This window comes from Adelges cooleyi, unplaced genomic scaffold (assembly GCF_023614345.1).
Source record: "Adelges cooleyi isolate 19-005CV unplaced genomic scaffold, UGA_ACOO_1.1 ACOO_flye_CR_arks_rails_tigmint_CR_PRNA_795, whole genome shotgun sequence".
NCBI lineage: Eukaryota > Metazoa > Arthropoda > Insecta > Hemiptera > Adelgidae > Adelges > Adelges cooleyi.
This window is the reverse complement of record NW_026096508.1, coordinates 92,784-113,428: the sequence shown is the minus strand read 5'-3', so window position 1 is coordinate 113,428 and position 20,645 is coordinate 92,784. Positions and strand designations below refer to the sequence as shown.

The following is a 20,645-nucleotide window of genomic DNA, read 5'->3' as shown; positions in this document are numbered from 1 at the left end:
CTTTTTCAATACATAAGAATAATAATGGTTTAATTAAACAGTTTTTTTTATTGCGGTTTAATTCACACAACAAAAATATACTTATGAGTGAAATAAGTATATTTTTATTGTGGTTAGGGTTTATTTATAGTTGTATAAAAACTACTTGTTTTAACAATTTAACATCTACAACAATAGTTTATTTAAATGATTGATGGTATCGTAGTGTGAATTATCTGATTTTGGCTTTATATTTGAAATGTTTTCAAAGGGTACTTACCAACTTTAAAACTATCTTAAATTATTTAATTTTTTTTTATAATTTTTTTAGCTTTACAGTTTTGATCTACTAAATTATTAGACTTTTAAAATAATTTAATATTATTTTATTACACCGGATCGTACTAAAATCACAGTGTTAATGTGTTATAAAATAAGTTTATTGAAATAAGGGAAAAACAGTTATGTACTGAATTATTCACACAGTTACTTGTTGGTCATTTATAAATGACAAACAATATACGTATTACCAAAACCAACATAGTTTAACGCATATGTTACAATTGTGGTGTACAAAATGTATACAAAATAATCGAATAAAAGGTAAAAAGTCCATACAGTGGGGTCCGGACATAGTAGGGACGGGAGGGACTCTCTTTTATTAAATAATTCTAATTTAGTTTTTCTTTTTATAAACATTTACAATTATATAATATGGAAACGTTTGTATCGATAAACATTTAAATAGATCTAATATACATTATATAATAAATGTTATTCAAACTATACAGCAAAGGTGTTATTAATATATGACGCAAATGGCAATGTTATTTGGAAAATAACAGAACATTCATGTATCTAAAAAACCACGTGTGCGGATAAATATTTTCGTTAGCAATAATCAAATTTGGTAAACGTTGCGTAAAATTATTTTCCAATATTTTAAATATTTCTGATATTTTTCGAACACAACAAGTCAAAATGTTAAATATATTATTAAACCTATAATTTAAGGTGATTATGTAACTCTCCAAAATAAACAAATTTGGTCCAACTAAAACTATGGTTAACTATGGCACAATATATATATATATATATTTAAATTTGAAATTGTTGACGGGTGGAATGGTAGATTTGTAAGCTTTATGTAAACTGTATTAGTTATTTACTATTTTGTTATTGAAATTGCGTGTATCGATTCATAAACTTTTATATTTTCGCCGAACCTTCGAGCTTAAATCATATAATTAAACTTAAAACCGAGTGTTATACCGAGTGTTAAAAAATAATATGTCACATTTAAAGCGCCTCGTCCAATCACAATTATTATATCTTAATTTAATCCATCGATTTATCTAGACAATCTTCTTCGAGATTATGAAAAATGTTGTTACAGGCTATAACGATATATTCACATTGTACTTAAACAAAGCTACAATAATAAAATCGGGTGCAAAAATAGTAACCAAGTTTGAAAACTTGCACTAAAGGAAAACAATACACTTTAAATTTGCCAGATAGATGAAGTTTAATATGAATCAATGAAATTTATGTTTTTTGTTTAGTAATAGTTTACACAATTTAATTTTCTACATTTATATTTATTTACATCTTTATTTTTAATGGTATATTTCTGCAAAATTGGATTGTTGTCATGGGATTCTTTCTATTAAAAAAACAAAAATTCTTATTAATTCATAGCTTAAATAAAATAAGTTTGTATAACGTTACCTATGTTACAAAAAAACAATGTAAATTAATTGTGTTTTGTATTTACAAAAAACCTCTAAGGAATGATATTTTATAGTATAAAAACTTAATATATATATATAAGTATATGTAACAATCTATATAACGGTTAGGTTAGTTTACCTAATAAATGTTTAGTACAATGGTGACAAGGATTCGTGGTGACACGCTTCGTTGTTGGCAACTGGTGTAATATACAATATCGAGCTTTCTCAAGTTCTAAACACGATACAAAAACGTTATTATATTAAATTAATATTATATATGAAAATGAATAACAAAATATAATATTTTAATATATAATGACAATAATAGTAATATAATTAAATCGGTAATATCAGAGAATAAGTTTCATTACAGCAGACAGCGAGGTAACGTTTCAACGACGTTATCAAGACGTGGTCAAGGAATTCCCTTAACTTAACTGATACGTAAATAAGAAATGCTCGGAAACGCAAACGTATTTATAGGGCTAACAGAACTGCGTTTTCGAATTTCAATCATCACACACGCATGGATTGTGTAAATTAAATCAGAAGTTGCATAACTTTGTTAACCTTTATGCCTCGGTCCATAACTTATTGATGATACCATCACACTAACCCAGTTCAAAGTAAAGGTCTGTCATAATTTTGAAACAAAGTTCTGTTAAAAGCTGTTAATTTTTGTCAAGTTTGTTGTGTTTTAAAAAAATATAATACAGCATGATTAAATTGTTTCAAAAAAAATCGAACATTTCAAAACAAACAAAAAGAGTTTTAAGACGTCCAAGAAAAATAAGCTTTTGTCGTCAACATTTTTGGTACCATAGTTTAATTGCACATACAAAATTAAATGAAACAAATATATATATTTTTTGTAAAAACATACCATCTTCTGATAAAACCTCACTCCCTAAAAAATAAAAAAAACATTTCTTATTTATTTAAGAAATATCAACAATAAAACATTTATAATAGTGAATATGTTAGGAAATAATAGCTTTATATGTGACATGTTTTACACGATTTTAAAACTGTTGAGCGGGATACTATTCTAATTCCTGTAGAAGATTATTAACACATCTCATGTAATGATGGTGGTTTCAACTTAAAGTGTTAGAGATAGAGTTCGGTGAAAATCACAGGGGGAAAAAGACAATGAAAAAAAAAATAATTGACTTAATGGTATACAGAATTAATGTTAACAACTTAATTTGGTCTCTCTCAGGAAGTTCTAAACACGATACAAAACGTTATTATATTAACTTAATATTATATATGAAAATGATTAACAAAATATTATATTTTAAAATATAATGACAATCATGATAATAAAATTAAAACAGTAGTATTAGTAGAGGACAAGTTTCATTACGATGGACCACAGTTGTCAAGGAATTCTCTTCAAAGAAAAAAATAGGTTATATGTATAAGTGAATCACCAAATTAATAAGGATAACTATTTTAATTAAAAAAATTATTTTTAAAAATATGTAATGAACTTAGCCTTAGACTGTAGTATACTTACCTACAAAACATGTACAAGATCCTTTGTTTGATACTTTTATGCGCGGAGGACGCGCTAAAATACAAAAAAAACGTATTTTATTTTTTTGAGGACTTTTAACATTAAAACCTTTTTAATAAAAAAAGAACTAAGTTAATTGTATACAGAAAATTAATTATTACATTTTACAAACATAATAAAGAAAGTGTACATTAGGCAACTATGCTAAATCTACTGTCTATACTATACCTTTCAAGATCATTACCTTTATTGCACAATATACATGAACATAAAATATGTGATATATAATAATATAATTTATATTAAAGTATATAAAAAAAGGGTACGACATTATCAAGACGCGGTCAAGGAATTTCCTTGGAAGAAAATAATAAATTCCATAATATAAAAAAGGGACATTTGCTAATTCGACTAACGCAATCGTCTATACAGAGCAAACGAAAACTGTGTTTTCGAATTTCAAGTAACTATTACCTTTGGAAGTGCTCGGTACGTCAGTGGTTTCTGTTGTCTTAGGCATTCCACATCCCAAGGTTTCGACAAATCCGCAAGCTTTTAAGCAAATAAAGTATAAGGTATTTTAAAAAATAACGAAGATTATAAATTAAAATTAATTAGTGCATATTTGTAAATGAGCACAAAATGATGATATGCAATCGAAGTCGCACAACTATGCTAACCTTTATGCCTAGGTACATAACTTGTTGAAAATAACATCACACTAATCTAGTTAAAAGTAAAAGTGGGTCACATTTTCGAAACAGGGTTTATTAAAAGCTGCTAATTAATTGTCAAGATTGAAATATTGCACAATATACATGAACATAAAATATGTGATATATAATAATATAATTTATATTAAAGTATATAAAAAAAGGGTACGACATTATCAAGACGCGGTCAAGGAATTTCCTTGGAAGAAAATAATAAATTCCATAATATGAAAAAGGGACATTTGCTAATTCGACTAACGCAATCGTCTATACAAAGCAAACGAAAACTGTGTTTTCGAATTTCAAGTAACTATTACCTTTGGAAGTGCTCGGTACGTCAGTGGTTTCTGTTGTCTTAGGCATTCCACATCCCAAGGTTTCGACAAATCCGCAAGCTTTTAAGCAAATAAAGTATAAGGTATTTTAAAAAATAACGAAGATTATAAATTAAAATTAATTAGTGCATATTTGTAAATGAGCACAAAATGATGATATCTAATCGAAGTCGCACAACTATGCTAACCTTTATGCCTAGGTACATAACTTGTTGAAAATAACATCACACTAATCTAGTTAAAAGTAAAAGTGGGTCACATTTTCGAAACAGGGTTTATTAAAAGCTGCTAATTAATTGTCAAGATTGAAATATTGCACAATATACATGAACATAAAATATGTGATATATAATAATATAATTTATATTAAAGTATATAAAAAAGGGTACGACATTATCAAGACGCGGTCAAGGAATTTCCTTGGAAGAAAATAATAAATTCCATTGTATGAAAAAGGGACATTTGCTAATTCGACTAACGCAATCTTCTATACAAAGCAAACGGAAACTGTGTTTTCGAATTTCAATCAAGTTCAAAATATAGTGAACCAAATTGAATGCTAAACGATGCAATTTTATGTTTTAAGACTATACAAGTGAATCACCAAATTAATAACGTTTAACTTTTTTATGTAAAATAATTATCTTTAAAACATAAGTAACTATTACTTTTGGAAGAGCTCAAAACGTTGGTTGTTTCTGTTGTCTTAGGCGTTCCACATCTAAAGATTTCGACCAATCCGCTAACTTTTAAGCAAATAAAGAATATTAGGTATTTTAAAATATAACGAAGATTATAAATCAAAATTCATTAGTGTATATTTTTAAATGAGCACGAAATGATGATATTTAATCGAAGTCGCACAACTATGCTAACCTTTATGCCAAGGTACAAAACTTGTTAAAAATAACATCACACTAATCTAGTTTAAAGTAAAAGTGGGTCACATTTTCGAAACAGGGTTTATTAAAAGCTGTTAATTGATTATCAAGTTTGAAATATTGCACAATGTACATGAACATAAAATATGTGTTTTATTATAATATAATAAATTACAATATATTTTACAACATGATTAATTTGTTTCAAAAATATTCGATTATAGAACTATTGATAATCGAACATTTCAAAATAAATGAACAACAGATTTAAGATGACCAAGATAAATTAGCTTTCTTCGTCAATATTTTTGGTACCATAGTTCATTTGTGCAAACAAAATTAAATGAAACAAAGTAATAAGTGACGAACAACATACCATTTCTTACTAAACTCCATCCTAACAAACAAAATTACATTTTTTATATAGTTGAGAATTTTTAATAATAAAACATTTTTAATAGTGAATATGTAAGAAACTAATAGCTTTAAATATAACATTTTTTACACGATTTTAAAACTGTTAAGAAGGATACTATACTTATTCCAGTAAATAAATATTAACACATCTCATGTATTCCTGGTGGTTTGAACTTATAGTGTTAGGAAAAGGGTTCACACTAGGTAACTCTACAGTCTATACTAGGACCGACGATTCTACACGTGTATTTTAAAAACACATGTAGGACAAGGTTCGTGTAGTTCAAATTGACGTTGTTAAGTATGCTCCCTTCTACCTTTTATCGTAATCGGCTAGACCGTTTGTACGCGTTATTGTTAGGACCGGTTTATTTAATGTATAAGCTTAGCCACGCGAACTCGGGCAAGCTTGACTATGCCGCTCCGTTGTGTAAGAAAAATAATAAATTTTATATAGTAAAATGATACAGTCCACTAGTCGTTGTTAGTGCAAAATTAACTTACTTTTAGTTCAACTTCCCGTAAGATCCTATGCGCAAACAGACGTTTAGAAGTTCGTGTAATTAATACACTTGTAGGACCCTAGATTCCACTAACTTGACCCAATGGCTATAATACTATATCTAAGTGACCACCATTAATTCAAGAGTAGTATTACGTAAATAAGAGGTCTTATTAAAACTTACAGTTTTAAGAATACTTGTAGTTGCAGGTACACGTGTACTTATAATCACACGAACTTCTACACGTCAATTTGAACCACACAAGTTACATGTGTAATCGGTAGCTCTCGTATACTTTACCTGAACGCTTTTTATCGTCAGCTATAATACAACAAATTATACATATAAGTTAATCTTTGCTAACTTTAAATTGACATAATAGTATTTAAAAACAATAAAAATTAAACGAGTTAAATATGAATTATGTTTTATATTTTTTTTAGTACTTTAGTGCAGCTTTTACATAAAAAAATTAAACCCCTATTGAATTTTATAGACTTATCTGGTCTAGTAGAACTTTTATCTCTATAATGTTTCAAAACATTTTTAAATATCTAAAAGTATACTATATGCTTTTTAAAATTTCCATATTTCAATTTTTTTTTAGAAAATATATTTTTAACAATAGATACAGAAAAATATGTAGAATTCCAATTAACTAATACTATTATGAAATAGTTTATAAGATATGTATGACAAACTGTTTTTTGTTCGACTGTCTCTGAGAAAGATTTTTTATTTTTATGGATTGCTTTTGTATTTACACATTATAGCACTCGAAGAAAGATAAAGACTGATTTCTATTATATTACACTATACAGGGTGTACCTATTTGGACATATACCAGTCTATTATCTAAACCAACATGTAATGCAAATTAAATTAATGTTTTGCTAACTTTAAGTGATTGTAAAAAACCTTTAATTATCTGTTGTATGATACTGTTTTCACAATGTAGAATAACATATGTTCTTCTAATAAAATAATTTTATTTTCAAATACATCTTGAAATATATGTGACAAGCAATTTGATAATTATTAATATTTCTCGTCTAAACTTTAGGTAAACGATTTGTTCTTTATTGCGACAATAATTGTAGTCAGGGCTAATACTGGATGATTGTTTAGAAGTATAAACAATTTTAAACTATAGTATACATTTATTTAAAGATATATTTGAAAATAAGTTAATTATTTAGATATATACATTCTACTCTACATTGTATAAAAAAACGTATAATTACCCTGTTTCCTTTGTAACTCCGCCATTTCTTTTAGTGTGAGTATTTTTGGGAGATCACCTTTTCATTATAAAATAAATAAATCATTTTTTTTACCAAATATTTTGCATACATATGAAAATTATACTGATAATTCATTATGGATAAGACCCTTTTTTTCTAAAATAATTCTAATTTTTAGTTTGCCATTTAAAAACTTGTACAATTACTAAAACTAGAAGCAATGTGTCAAAAAAATATTCAATTGTGTATAACATAGATTTTTTAACAAATGTTTTTCAAACTGTATAGCAACAGTGCTATTAAAGTATGACGCAAGTGACAATGTTATTTGGGAAATAATAGAACGGTTATGCATCTAAAAAACACGTGAGCGGATAAAACGTTTTGTTAGCAATAAACAATTTTGATTAGCGTTTTCAAATATTCCTGATATTTTTCGAAAACAATGGGTAGAAATATTAAATATTATATTTAATCTTTAAATTAATGTAATTAAGTTACTGTCCAAAACATACAAAGTTTTTCAACTAAAACTATGGTTAATATAAGGGCACATTAATTTCTAGTTTGACTGTTTTATTAAAAATATGATCATTAAATTTTATAAAAAGGTTCAAAATAAACGAATAAAAATTAAATTACTGAAGAAAAATATTGCTTTTGTCGGAACAGACACACAAAGTGATTATCAAAAAAATTGTTTGTACTGTAGTGCAGCTTTTACATAAAAAAATTAAACCCCTATTAAATTTTATAGACCTTTCTGGTTTAGTATACTGTATAACTTTTATCTCTATAATGTATAAAAAAAATTTTAAATATTACTTTTATATCTAAAAGTAAACTATATGCTTTTTAAAATTTCCATATTTCAATTTTTTTTTAGAAAATATATTTTTAACAATTTATTGTTAAAAATATATTATTATTTCTCTATGTATATATATATAGAAAAATATGTGGAATTCCAATTAACAAATATTATTATGAAATAGTTTATAAGATATGTATCACAAACCATTTTTCGTTCGACTTTCTCTGAGAAAGATTTTTTATTTTTATGGATTGCTTTTGTATTTACACATTATAGCACTCGAAGAAAGATAAAGAATGATTTCTATTCAATTACACTATACAGGGTGACCTATTTGGACATATACCAGTCTATTATCTAAACCAACATGTAATGCAAATTAAATTAATGTTTTGCTAACTTTAAGTGATTGTAAAAAACCTTTAATTATCTGTTGTATGATACTGTTTTCACAATTTAGAATCATATATGTTCTTCTAATGAATTAAATTTATTTTCAAATACATCTTGAAATATATGTGACAAGCAATTTGATAATTATTAAAATTTCTCGTCTAAACTTTAGGTAAACGATTTGTTCTTTATTGCGACAATAATTGTAGTCAGGGCTAATACTGGATGATTGTTTAGAAGTATAAACATTTTCAAACTATAATATGCATATATTTTAAGATATATTTGAAATTAAGTTTAATTCTTTAGATATACACATATTATTCTACATTGTATAAAAAAACTTATAATTACCCTGTTTCCTTTGTAACTCCGCCATTTCTTTTAGTGTTAGTATTATTGGGAGATCACCTTTTCATTATAAATATATCATTATTTTTATCAAATATTTTGCAAACATATGAAAATTATACAGATAATTCATTATGGATAAGACCCTTTTTTCTAAAATATTTCGAATTTTTAGTTTGCCATTTAAAAACATGTAAAATTACTAAAACTAGAAGCAAAGTGTCAAAAAAATATTCAATTGTTTATAACATACATTTTTTAACAAATGTTTTTCAAACTGTATAGAAACAGTGTTATTAAAGTATGACGCAAATGACAATGTTAATTGGGAAATAATAGAACGGCTATGCCTCTAAAACATGTGAGCGTATAAAACGTTTTGTTAGCAATAAACAATTTTGATTAGCGTTTTCAAATATTCCTGATATTTTTCGAAAAAAATGGGTTGAAGTATTAAATATTATATTTAATATTTAAATTAAATGTAATTAAGTTACTGTCCAAAACCTACAAAGTTTTCCAACTAAAACTATGGTTAATATAAGGGCACATTAATTTCTAGTTTGACTGTGTTATTAAAAATAGAATCATTAAATTATATAAAAAGGTTCAAAATAAACGAATAAAAATTAATTTACTGAAGAAAAATATTGCTTTTGTCGGAACAGACACACAAAGTGAGTATCAAAAAATTCCGGGGAGGTGTGCTCCATAAGTTTATTCGTATTTGGCCATTGTAATAGTATAATACCACTTGAAATTACCCGGCTTCTTTTGTGACTCCATCGAATTGTTTTCACCTAACCAACAAAAAAAATGTACTGTTTACTAGCAAAAAAATATATTTTTAACAATATATTGTTAAAAATATATTATTATTTCTCTATGTATATATATATCTGTATATATATATATATATATATATATAGAGAAATATGTGGAATTCCAATTAACTAATACTATTATGAAATAGTTTATAAGATATGTATGACAAACTATTTTTCGTTCGACTGTCTCTGAGAAAGATTTTTTTTTTTATGGACTGCTTTTGTATTTACACATTATAGCACTCGAAGAAAGATAAAGAATGATTTCTATTCTATTACGCTATCCAGGGTGTACCTATTTGGACCATCATATCTAAACCAACATGTAATGCTATTTAAATGATTGTTTTGCCAACTTTAAGTAATTGTAAAAAACCTTTTATTATCTGTTGTATGATACTGTTTTCACAATGTAGAATAATATACAATCTTTTAATGAATTAAATTTATTTTCAAATACATCTTGAAATATATGTGACAAGCAATTTGATAATTATTAATATTTCTCGTCTAAACTTTAGGTAAAAGATTTGTTCTTTATTGCGACAATAATTGTAGTCAGGGCTAATACTGGATGATTGTTTAGAAGTATAAACATTTTCAAACTATAATATGCATATATTTTAAGATATATTTGAAAATTAGTTATTTATTTAGATATACACATTCTACACTACATTGTATAAAAAAACGTATAATTACCCTGTTTTCTTTGTAACTCCGCCATTTCTTTTAGTGTTAGTATTTTTGGGAGATCACCTTTTCATTATAAATATATCATTATTTTTATCAAATATTTTGCAAACATATGAAAATTATACAGATAATTCATTATGGATAAGACCCTTTTTTCTAAAATAATTCTAATTTTTAGATTGTCATTTTAAAAACTTGTACAATTACTAAAATTAGAAGCAAATGTGTCAAAAAAATAAAGAAATATATAACATACATTATTTAACAAATGTTTATCAAACTATATAGCAACAGTATTATTAAAGTATGACGCAAATGGCAATGTTATTTGGGAAATAATAGAACGGTTATACCTCTAAAAAAACACATGAGCGGATAAAACATTTGAATAGCAATAAACAATTTTGGTTAGCGTTGCATGAAACCATTTTCCAATATTTCAAATAATCCTGATATTTTACGAAAACAATGGGTAGAATATATTTAATATATTATTATTATTTCTAGTTTGACTGTGTTATTAAACATTTGGTCCTTCTAAAAGTATAAAATTATAAACTCAATTTGCTGACTTAACTCGAATAAAAATCAATTATTTTACAAAAGAAACTAATTTTTAACATTTTTCTTTTTGTTCAAAATACTATAAAAAATGATTAAAAAAAAGATTAAAGGAAAAAACTAAAAATATGATCATTTAAATGTATAAAAAGGTTCAAAAAAAACGAACAAAAATTGATTTACTGATTCCTTTCGTCGGAACAGACACATTAAGTGAGTATCAAAAAATTCCGGGGAGGTGTGCTCCATAAGTTAATTCGTATTTGGCATTTTGGCCCTTGTAATAGTATAATGCCACGTGAAATTACCCGGCTTCTTTTGTGACTCCATCGAATTGTTTTCACCTAACCAACAAAAAAAATGTACTGTTTACTAGCAAACAAATGACATCATTTTTTATAGCAGTATAATAGTTGATTAGATGTCCTTTTTTACACGTATTAATATTTTGCTGGCTGTAGCTTTTCATTATGAAATAAATAAATAATTTTTTTAATCAAATATTTTGTTTACTTTTGGTACCGTGTAAATACTCCAAAAACCAACCAATAAATGTAATCTGTAATGGTACTGTTATCTACTTTTAGGTGTATATTAATTATTACTACACGGTCATATTATACAATGGATGTACAAGTTAAATAGAAAACTTGTATACAATTGCATGTAAAATGTATAGTATTATATCATTAATAAACATACTTGGATATGGTCGACCCTGTGTGACTAAATAAAAATAATAAAATAAGGTTTCCATATAAACTCATACTCGTTTGCATAATTTTGAAATAAAAATAATTTTTCTATGGCGTTAACTCCTTTCAACATAATTTGTCATTTAATTAGAATTTAGAAGCCATAAAATTATAGTAATTATAGTATTGAACCTAAGAATGTATTGTAAACAAAAAATACAAATAAGAATTACCCATTATAATGAAAACTATTATAAAAATAGTAGATTTCTGCATAATGTTTTAATTATCTTTTGTTATTCTGAAACACACTTCTACGATTGACGATGAAAACTACAATACACAATATAAAAATGTACAGAAAAAAATATAAACGAACATAATATATATTATTTAGCTAGTTTATTCATACAATATAATAGGAACAGTTATATTAAAGTTTGACGCAAAAGGCAATGTTATTTGTAAAAAAACAAAACGATACACGTTTCCAAAAAACCTGTAAGAAGGAGTAAACATTACGTTAGAAATAAACAATTTCGGTAAATAATAAAATGCCTAATATTTAAAATATTCCAATGTAATATACAAATATCGCAAGTATTTATCATAATTGTTTTATAAAACTGCTTGCATCTATGTCAAACTGTCATTTGAGAGTCAACTGAAAAACTTTCACGCAAATCTCAATACTGTGGTTTTTAACCAGTGTTAGTTGAACTATTAAATATAAAAAGAGGTTGATTATAATAATACAAAGAATAATAGTTTATTAAAATAATTGCACACGGTTAACCAACAAATAATAATAAAGTTTTACATGAAAAACAGGTACGCAACGGTACAGAATAAAAACACAAGTAAGAGTAAAGAAAATATTACAAAGAAATACCGGTCATGTGTATATTATCGTTGATCGCGGTACGTCATGAATATAGCGACGAAATGTGGTTTTGTTATCAACTTCATACAGGTGGCGTGGTAGCTGATGATATTATACAATAAGTCAGCCACAAATACATCCGGTGGCGCACGTTTCTACAACCTGGGAAACAAAACGAAAAATCGGCGTTTAAAACCACGTCTACCGCAAGATCTTCTTCTATCAGGTTCAAGTGAAGATGAAGATCAACTTTAAATTACTACTAAAATAACCTATTAACTAATATCAACATGAAAACATCATTATCACAATATCATAAACTAATTGTAATTAGTAGCTTAATTTGTAATATGTTTTTAGAGCGTAAGAAAACTTGTAGTAGCATGTAATATGCTGAAACATTTTAATTTTAGAAAATTAAAAAAATCATCAGTATTTTATGTCGAGCCGCAAAGACGTAGAAAAAAAAATTTGCGTAGCAATTTGTAATATAAAGATATCAAATGCATTTATCATAATTATTTTATTTAACTGAATGCATAGAATAATACATTATAATGATACATACTATTGTAACATCACATTTTTTTTTTTTATAAAAATGTTTTGCTCAACTTCACATTTTTGTTAAATAAAACTAAAAGCATATTTACTGAGCAAGCTACAAATCACTTTCCTATTCTACTTACGTACAATTCACTACGCAATCTATATTTACTCATCGAGAATGTTCCAAATATTTCTACAGAGTGCAGACATTTTCGAAAAAGTTACGGAACGTCCTAGAACGTTCTTAAAGTAATTTTTACCCTTAAATCTTTAATAGAATTACGCTTACTCTTCGAGAATGATACAGTTTTTGTCAAGAAAAATCCAGAAAGTTATGGAACGTTCCTAAAGTAGTTTTTACGCCTAACACATGATTGGGATGTACAGTATTCGTGTAATTCTAGAAATATAATATTCCATCTCAGATCACAAACAAATTGTTGTAATATTATTAACAAAATATAAAAAATTATTTTTTTTAAAATTCTACTCACTTCCAATTACTATTAATTAATTATTATATATTTTTACCAGAGTTACGCCACATAACGCAGCTAGTATATACATTATATATTTACTGGTTTTTCGTATGACATTACATTATACTTACAATTAGTAGAGTGATTTCACAATTAGAGTTACACATTTATTAAGTTTGACACGTTAAACGTATGTATATATATAACTAAAATGTAATAATAAAACAAAACAAAAACATCACCGCATTATATAAAACCGTTGTCCAGACCTCTACTGCGCTTTTTCAATACATAAGAATAATAATGGTTTAATTAAACAGTTTTTTTTATTGCGGTTTAATTCACACAATAAAAATATACTTATGAGTGAATTAAGTATATTTTTATTGTGGTTAGGGTTTATTTATAGTTGTATAAAAACTACTTGTTTTAACAATTTAACATCTACAACAACAGTTGATTTAAATGATTGATGGTATCGTAGTGTGAATTATCTGATTTTGGCTTTATATTTGAAATGTTTTCAAAGGGTACTTACCAACTTTAAAACTATCTTAAATGATTTAATTTTTTTTTTATAATTTTTTTAGCTTTACAGTTTTGATCTACTAAATTATTAGACTTTTAAAATAATTTAATATTATTTTATTACACCGGATCGTACTAAAATCACAGTGTGAATGTGTTATACAAATTATTTATCGAAATAAGGGAAAAACAGTTAGGTACTGAATTATTCACACAGTTACTTGTTGGTCATATATAAATGACAAACAATATACGTATTACCAAAATCAACATGTTTTAACGCATATGTTACAATTGTGGTGTAAAAAATAAAATTCATCTTAATTTCACGTACAGAATTTAAATATTTACAAATTTTTTTCACAACATACGACCAAATACAAAAACAAATTATGTATTGGTACCGTTCCCGCTGTTGGTGTTAACACCTTTTCGTCGTTTACCCTTGGGTTATTCAAATATACGCAAAACTCATGTGGTATTTAACACCAAATCACGCACAGCAATTTTATGTATTACATTTAACATTTACCAAAAACTTTTTCCAATTTAACCCCCCCCCCCCCCCCAAAGCACATACCAAACAAAATGATGACTGATTGCTAGACTTGCTGATAAAACAATTGTGTGTACAAAATGTATACAAAATAATCGAATAAAAGGTAAAAAGTCCGAACAGTGGGGTCCGGACATAGTAGGGACGGGAGGGACTATCTTTTATTAAAATGATTATAATTTTTAGTTTTTATTTTTATAAACATTAACAATTATATAATATGGAAACGTTTGTATCGATAAACATTTAAATAGATATAATATACATTATATAATAAATGTTATTCAAACTATACAACCAAGGTGTTATTGATAAATAATGCAAATGGCAATGTTATTTTGAAAATAACAGAACATTCATGTATCTAAAAAACCACGTGTGCGGATTAAATATTTTCGTTAGCAATAATCAAATGTGGTTAGCGTTGCGTAAAATTATTTTCCAATATTTTAAATATTTCTGATATTTTTCGAACACAACAAGTCAAAATGTTAAATATATTATTAAACCTATAATTTAAGGTGATTATGTAACTCTCCAAAATAAACAAATTTGGTCCAACTAAAACTATGGTTAACTATGGCACAATATATATATATATTTAAATTTGAAATTGTTGACGGGTGGAATGGTAGATTTGTAAGCTTTATGTAAACTGTATTAGTTATTTACTATTTTTTTATTGAAATTGCGTGTATCGATTCATAAACTTTTATATTTTCGCCGAACCTTCGAGCTTAAATCATATAATTAAACTTAAAACCGAGTGTTATGCCGAGTGTTAAAAAATAATATGTCACATTTAAAGCGCCTTGTCCAATCACAATTATTATATCTTAATTTAATCCATCGATTTATCTAGACAATCTTCGAGATTATGAAAAATGTTGTTACAGGCTATAACGATATATTCACATTGTACTTAAACAAAGCTAGAATAATAAAATCGGGTGCAAAAATAGTAACCAAGTTTGAAAACTTACACTAAAGCAAAACAATACATTTTAAATTTGCCAGATAGAAGAAGTTTATTATGAATCCTTGAAATAAATGTTTTTTGTTTAGTAATAGTTTACACAATTTAATTTTCTACATTTATATTTATTTTAAACTGTATATTTCTGCGAAATTAGATTGTTGTCATTAAATTCTTTCTATCAAAAAAAAAAAAAAATTCTTATTAATTCATAACTCAAATAAAATAAGTTCGTATAATGTTACTTATGTTACAAAAAAACAATGTAAATTAATTGTGTTTTATATTTACAAAAAATCTCTAAAGAATGATATTTTATAGTATAAGAACTATATGTGTATGTAATAATCTATATAACGATTAGATTAGTTTACCTTATGATAAATGATGAGGACAATCTCGACAATGACGATAGGGTATCAATGCTAAATTGCTTAACGCACATTCATTCGCAGCATGTTCTAAACACAATACAAAAATATTATTATATTTAATATTACATATGACAATGAATAACAAAATATAATATTTTAATATATAATGACAATAATAGTAATATAATTAAATTGGTAATATCAGAGAATAAGTTTTATTACAGCAGACAGCGAGGTAACGTTTTAACGACGTTATCAAAACGTGGTCAAGGAATTCCCTTAACTTAACTGATACGTAAATAAGAAATGCTCGGAAACGCAAACGTATTTATAGGGCTAACAGAACTGCGTTTTCGAATTTCAATCATCACACAAGCATGGATTGTGTAAATTTAACCGAATTTGCATAACTTTGTTAACCTTTATGCCCCGGTCCATAACTTATTAATGATAACATCACACTATTCCAGTTCAAAGTAAAGGTCTATCATAATTTTGAAACAAAGTTCTGTTAAAAGCTGTTAATTTTTGTCAAGTTTGTTGTGTTAAAAATATAATACAGCATGATAAAATTGTTTAAAAAAAAATCAAACATTTTAAAACAAACAAACAAGAGTTTTGAGACGTCTAAGAAAAATTAGCTTTTGTCGTCAATATTTTTGGTACCATAGTTTAATTGCGCAAACAAACTTCAATGAAACAAATATATATATTTTTTGTAAAAACATACCATCTTCTGATAAACACTTAGCGCCTAAAAAAAAAAAAAAAATATTTCTTATTTATTTAAGAAATATCAACAATTAAACATTATTGATAGTGAATATGTTAGGAAATAATAGCTTTATATGTAACATGTTTTACACGATTTTAAAACTGTTATGTGGGATACTATTCTAATTCCTGTAGAAGAATATTAACAGCGATTTTATTCAATTTTATCACTTTTATTTATAATAATTCTTGTAGACCTGTGACCTCTCCGTTTCCTCATTGCTTTGATTACATTATGCCAATACTCTACTATACTAGTCCTCTCGGATAAAATCACTTTCAAATTAACGCTTTGATGCTTCTATTTTGTAATTTTATCAGTCATTTAAAAAACGACACAAGTCACAAATTTGAAATATTACACTAGCCACAAGAAACTTCATAAATATATTTTGCAGTGATTCAAATTTCTTGTACTCAACATTTGTATTAAATATGAGTCTGACAAATTGAGTTTTCACACAGAATACGTAGCTAAGTATATAATTATTACATTTGATAAAAAGACAGTTTTGAAAAATCGGTGACCTAAGTCGTTTTTGAAATGGCCGATTCAATTTATTACTTTCTAACTTTCCTAGCTTACACTGTGCTTGGTTTAGATTGTACTGCCTTGAAAATACTAACTACCGATTTGCATCGAAGCGTTTTTTCGAAAGTGATTTTATCACTTTCAGATTTAAAAATTCCTATAAACCTGTGACCTCCCCGTCCCCACTATGCTCCGTCCCCACTATGCCCCGACCCCACTGTACTGGTTTTTTTTTTTTTTTTGGAAAAACCCAGTGGACCAAATAACACATAAACAATGTCTTGTTAGTTTTAGTTAGAATGGTCGATGATGATGGAAATGACCAATTCAAATTTAATAATTTCTTACTTTGCTGGCTTACACTGTGTTTGGTTTATTTGTTATATACTTCCAGTAGACAATCTCACACTAACAAATTATAGTTCGCATATATTATATTCTTTCAAAGCACTATTATACTTCTATTTTACTAGATTGATAATGTACAAAACAAAATGTAACTAAAAAAACCTTTTCATAGATAGATCCTTAAATTGAAAATGTAAATGTAATTGTACATTAATTTCTCGTTGTATTCTAAAGAAAAATTGAGTTTCTAACATTTAAATAAAAATTAAATCTTATACTGTTACTGTAATGGAGAAAACAATACATTTTACTTACATATTATATTACTTTTTATTTAAATGTTCCTAACGCTTATAGCCACTAGCTGCCGGCTGTTGCTTGTTAAATTTTAATTTTTAATAATACTATACCCTTTTATGGAGATTTAAAAAATTGTACTTTTTTAATAATAGTATAAGAGCAGTATCACAAAGTTCAATTTTTACAAGAATTGAACAAGTCATAATATATAATATTATCATTCATGTTTTTTTTTACAATATGTAAATAAAAATAATAATACTCGGAACGACGATCAATTTTAAATCAATAACTGATAATCGAATTATCGAATACTGACTGGCAACTACCTACAAATGTCATCACCCCCCGACCTCTCTCTCACACACCATGACCGGCTCGGGCCGATTAGGGGTTTTTCGTTCCCACCTGTACCGTGTACATAAGACGGTGGACAGTTGATAACGCGATCGGGCGTTTATATGGTCACGATCGAATATTATTTTGTCTCGAAAATTGATAATTACAACAACTATACACTATAGAGCAGATAAGAGCGCGCATCAATATGCCGTTCGTACACACGATGATGCCAATAGAACAAAAAATTATACTTTTTTTTTTTCGTTTCTCACATCTGGTAGAGTGCGTTTGTGTCAACTTAAAGTCAAAAGTGTTACTTGAGCACAAAACTCAATAGTATCATTCTGCATAGATTTACATAAAATTGTTTTAATGATTTGATAACAATTTTTTTAAGATTTTAAGTGTTTTTTGTTAAAATATACGCAATCTGCGAAAACACAGTTTTCCGGCTATTAAAAAAAAACTGTAGTGCCGAATTATTTTTCCGTTTAATATGTTATGGATACATATGAGTTCCAACTACTGGCAAATTTTCAACCCAAAGGTCTTAAAATTACGGCTAAAAACCCCGAAAAACAAAAGAACCTGTACCCCCCCTAGGGGGGTGGGCATTGGGTTAAATTCAAATTTGATATAACTGACGTGCGCGGGCATACTAAATAAATATTTCTTATAAATTTCAACTCGATCCGACTGTTTTTCTCGAAGCTATAGCCAGTAAAAGTTCTAACTTAAAAACTCGTACGGTTTTTTTTTTGTTTTTTCAACTTTCGCCTGTGAAGAGTTAAACTTTTTCAACTTTTACCCCCCCAAAGTACCAACTAGATGAAAATTGCGATTTATAGAGTTGCTATTCGAAGGAATTGGTCCAGTATTAAAGAAGTTACAGTGTATACAGATAAAAAAAAAACATACATCAGAGTAAAACCAATACCTTCTCGCTTTGCATCGAAGCTAAAAGGTTATATGTAAAAGTGAATCACCAAATTAATAAGGATAACTATTTAAATAAAAAAAATTATTTTTAAAAATATGTAATGAACTTAGTATACTTACCTACAGAACTTGTACAAGGTCCTTTGTTTGATTCTTTTTTGCGCGGAAGACGAGCTAAAATAAAAATAAACATATTTTATTTTTTTGGGGACTTTTATTTATGTATTTTATTACACAATATACATGTACATAAAATATGTGTATAATAATAATATAATTTATATTAAAGTGTATAAAAAAAGGGTACAACATTATCAAGACGCGGTCAAGAAATTTCGTTGGAAGAAAATAATAAATTCCATAATATGAAAAAGGGACATTTGCTATATTGACTAATGCAATCGTCTAAACTGTGTTTTCGAATTTAAATCAAGTTCAAAATATAGTGAACCAAATTTAATGCTAAACGATGCTTTATTTTATGGTTTAAGACTACACAAGTGAATCACCAAATTAATAACGTTTAACTTTTTTATTTAAAAAAATTATCTTTAAAACATAAGTAACTATTACTTTTGGAAGAGCTCGGTACGTCAGTGGTTTCTGTTGTCTTAGGCATTCCACATCCCAAGGTTTCGACAAATCCGCAAGCTTTTAAGCAAATAAAGTATAAGGTATTTTCAAAAATAACGAAGATTATAAATCAAAATTAATTAGTGCATATTTTTAAATGAGCACGAAATGATGATATTTAATCGAAGTCGCACAACTATGCTAACCTTTATGCCAAGGTACAAAACTTGTTGAAAATAACATCACACTAATCTAGTTTAAAGTAAAAGTGGGTCACATTTTTGAAACAGGGTTTATTAAAAGCAGCTAATTAGTTGTCAAGATCGAAATATTGCACAATGTACATGAACAAAAAATATGTGTTATTTAATAATATAATTTATATTAAAGTATATAAAAAAGGGTACGACATTATCAAGACGTGGTCAAGGAACTTCCTTGGAAGAAAATTATAAATTCCATTATATAAAAAAGGGACATTTGCTAATTCGACTAACGCAATCGTCTATACAGCGCAAACGGAAACTGTGTTTTTAAATTTCAATCAAGTTCAAAATACAGTGAACCAAATTAAATGCTAAACGATGCCATTTTATATTTCAAGACTATACAAGTGAATCACCTAATAAAAACGTTTAACTTTTTTATTTAAAATAATTATCTTTAAGACATAAGTAACTATTACTTTTGGAAAAGCTCGAAACGTCGGTTGTTTCTGTTGTCTTAGGCGATCCACATCCCAAGGTTTCGGCAAATCCACGAGCTATTAAGAATATCAAGTATTAGGTATATCAAAATATAACGAAGGTTATAAATCAAATTAAT

General features: G+C 26.8%; 1 protein-coding gene across 1 annotated transcript in view; it reads right to left on the bottom strand.

Annotated features, from left to right (window-relative positions):
• Positions 1-20,645, bottom strand: part of LOC126845507 (uncharacterized) — a 43,726-nt gene that overhangs the window by 11,355 nt on the left and 11,726 nt on the right. The window contains exons 2-5 of the mRNA XM_050584161.1: positions 4,268-4,345; positions 3,712-3,789; positions 3,238-3,291; positions 2,599-2,622 (exon numbers count right to left, since the gene is read on the bottom strand). Coding sequence (XP_050440118.1) covers positions 2,599-2,622; positions 3,238-3,291; positions 3,712-3,789; positions 4,268-4,345 — 234 coding nt within the window. The remainder of the gene's footprint in view (positions 1-2,598; positions 2,623-3,237; positions 3,292-3,711; positions 3,790-4,267; positions 4,346-20,645) is intronic.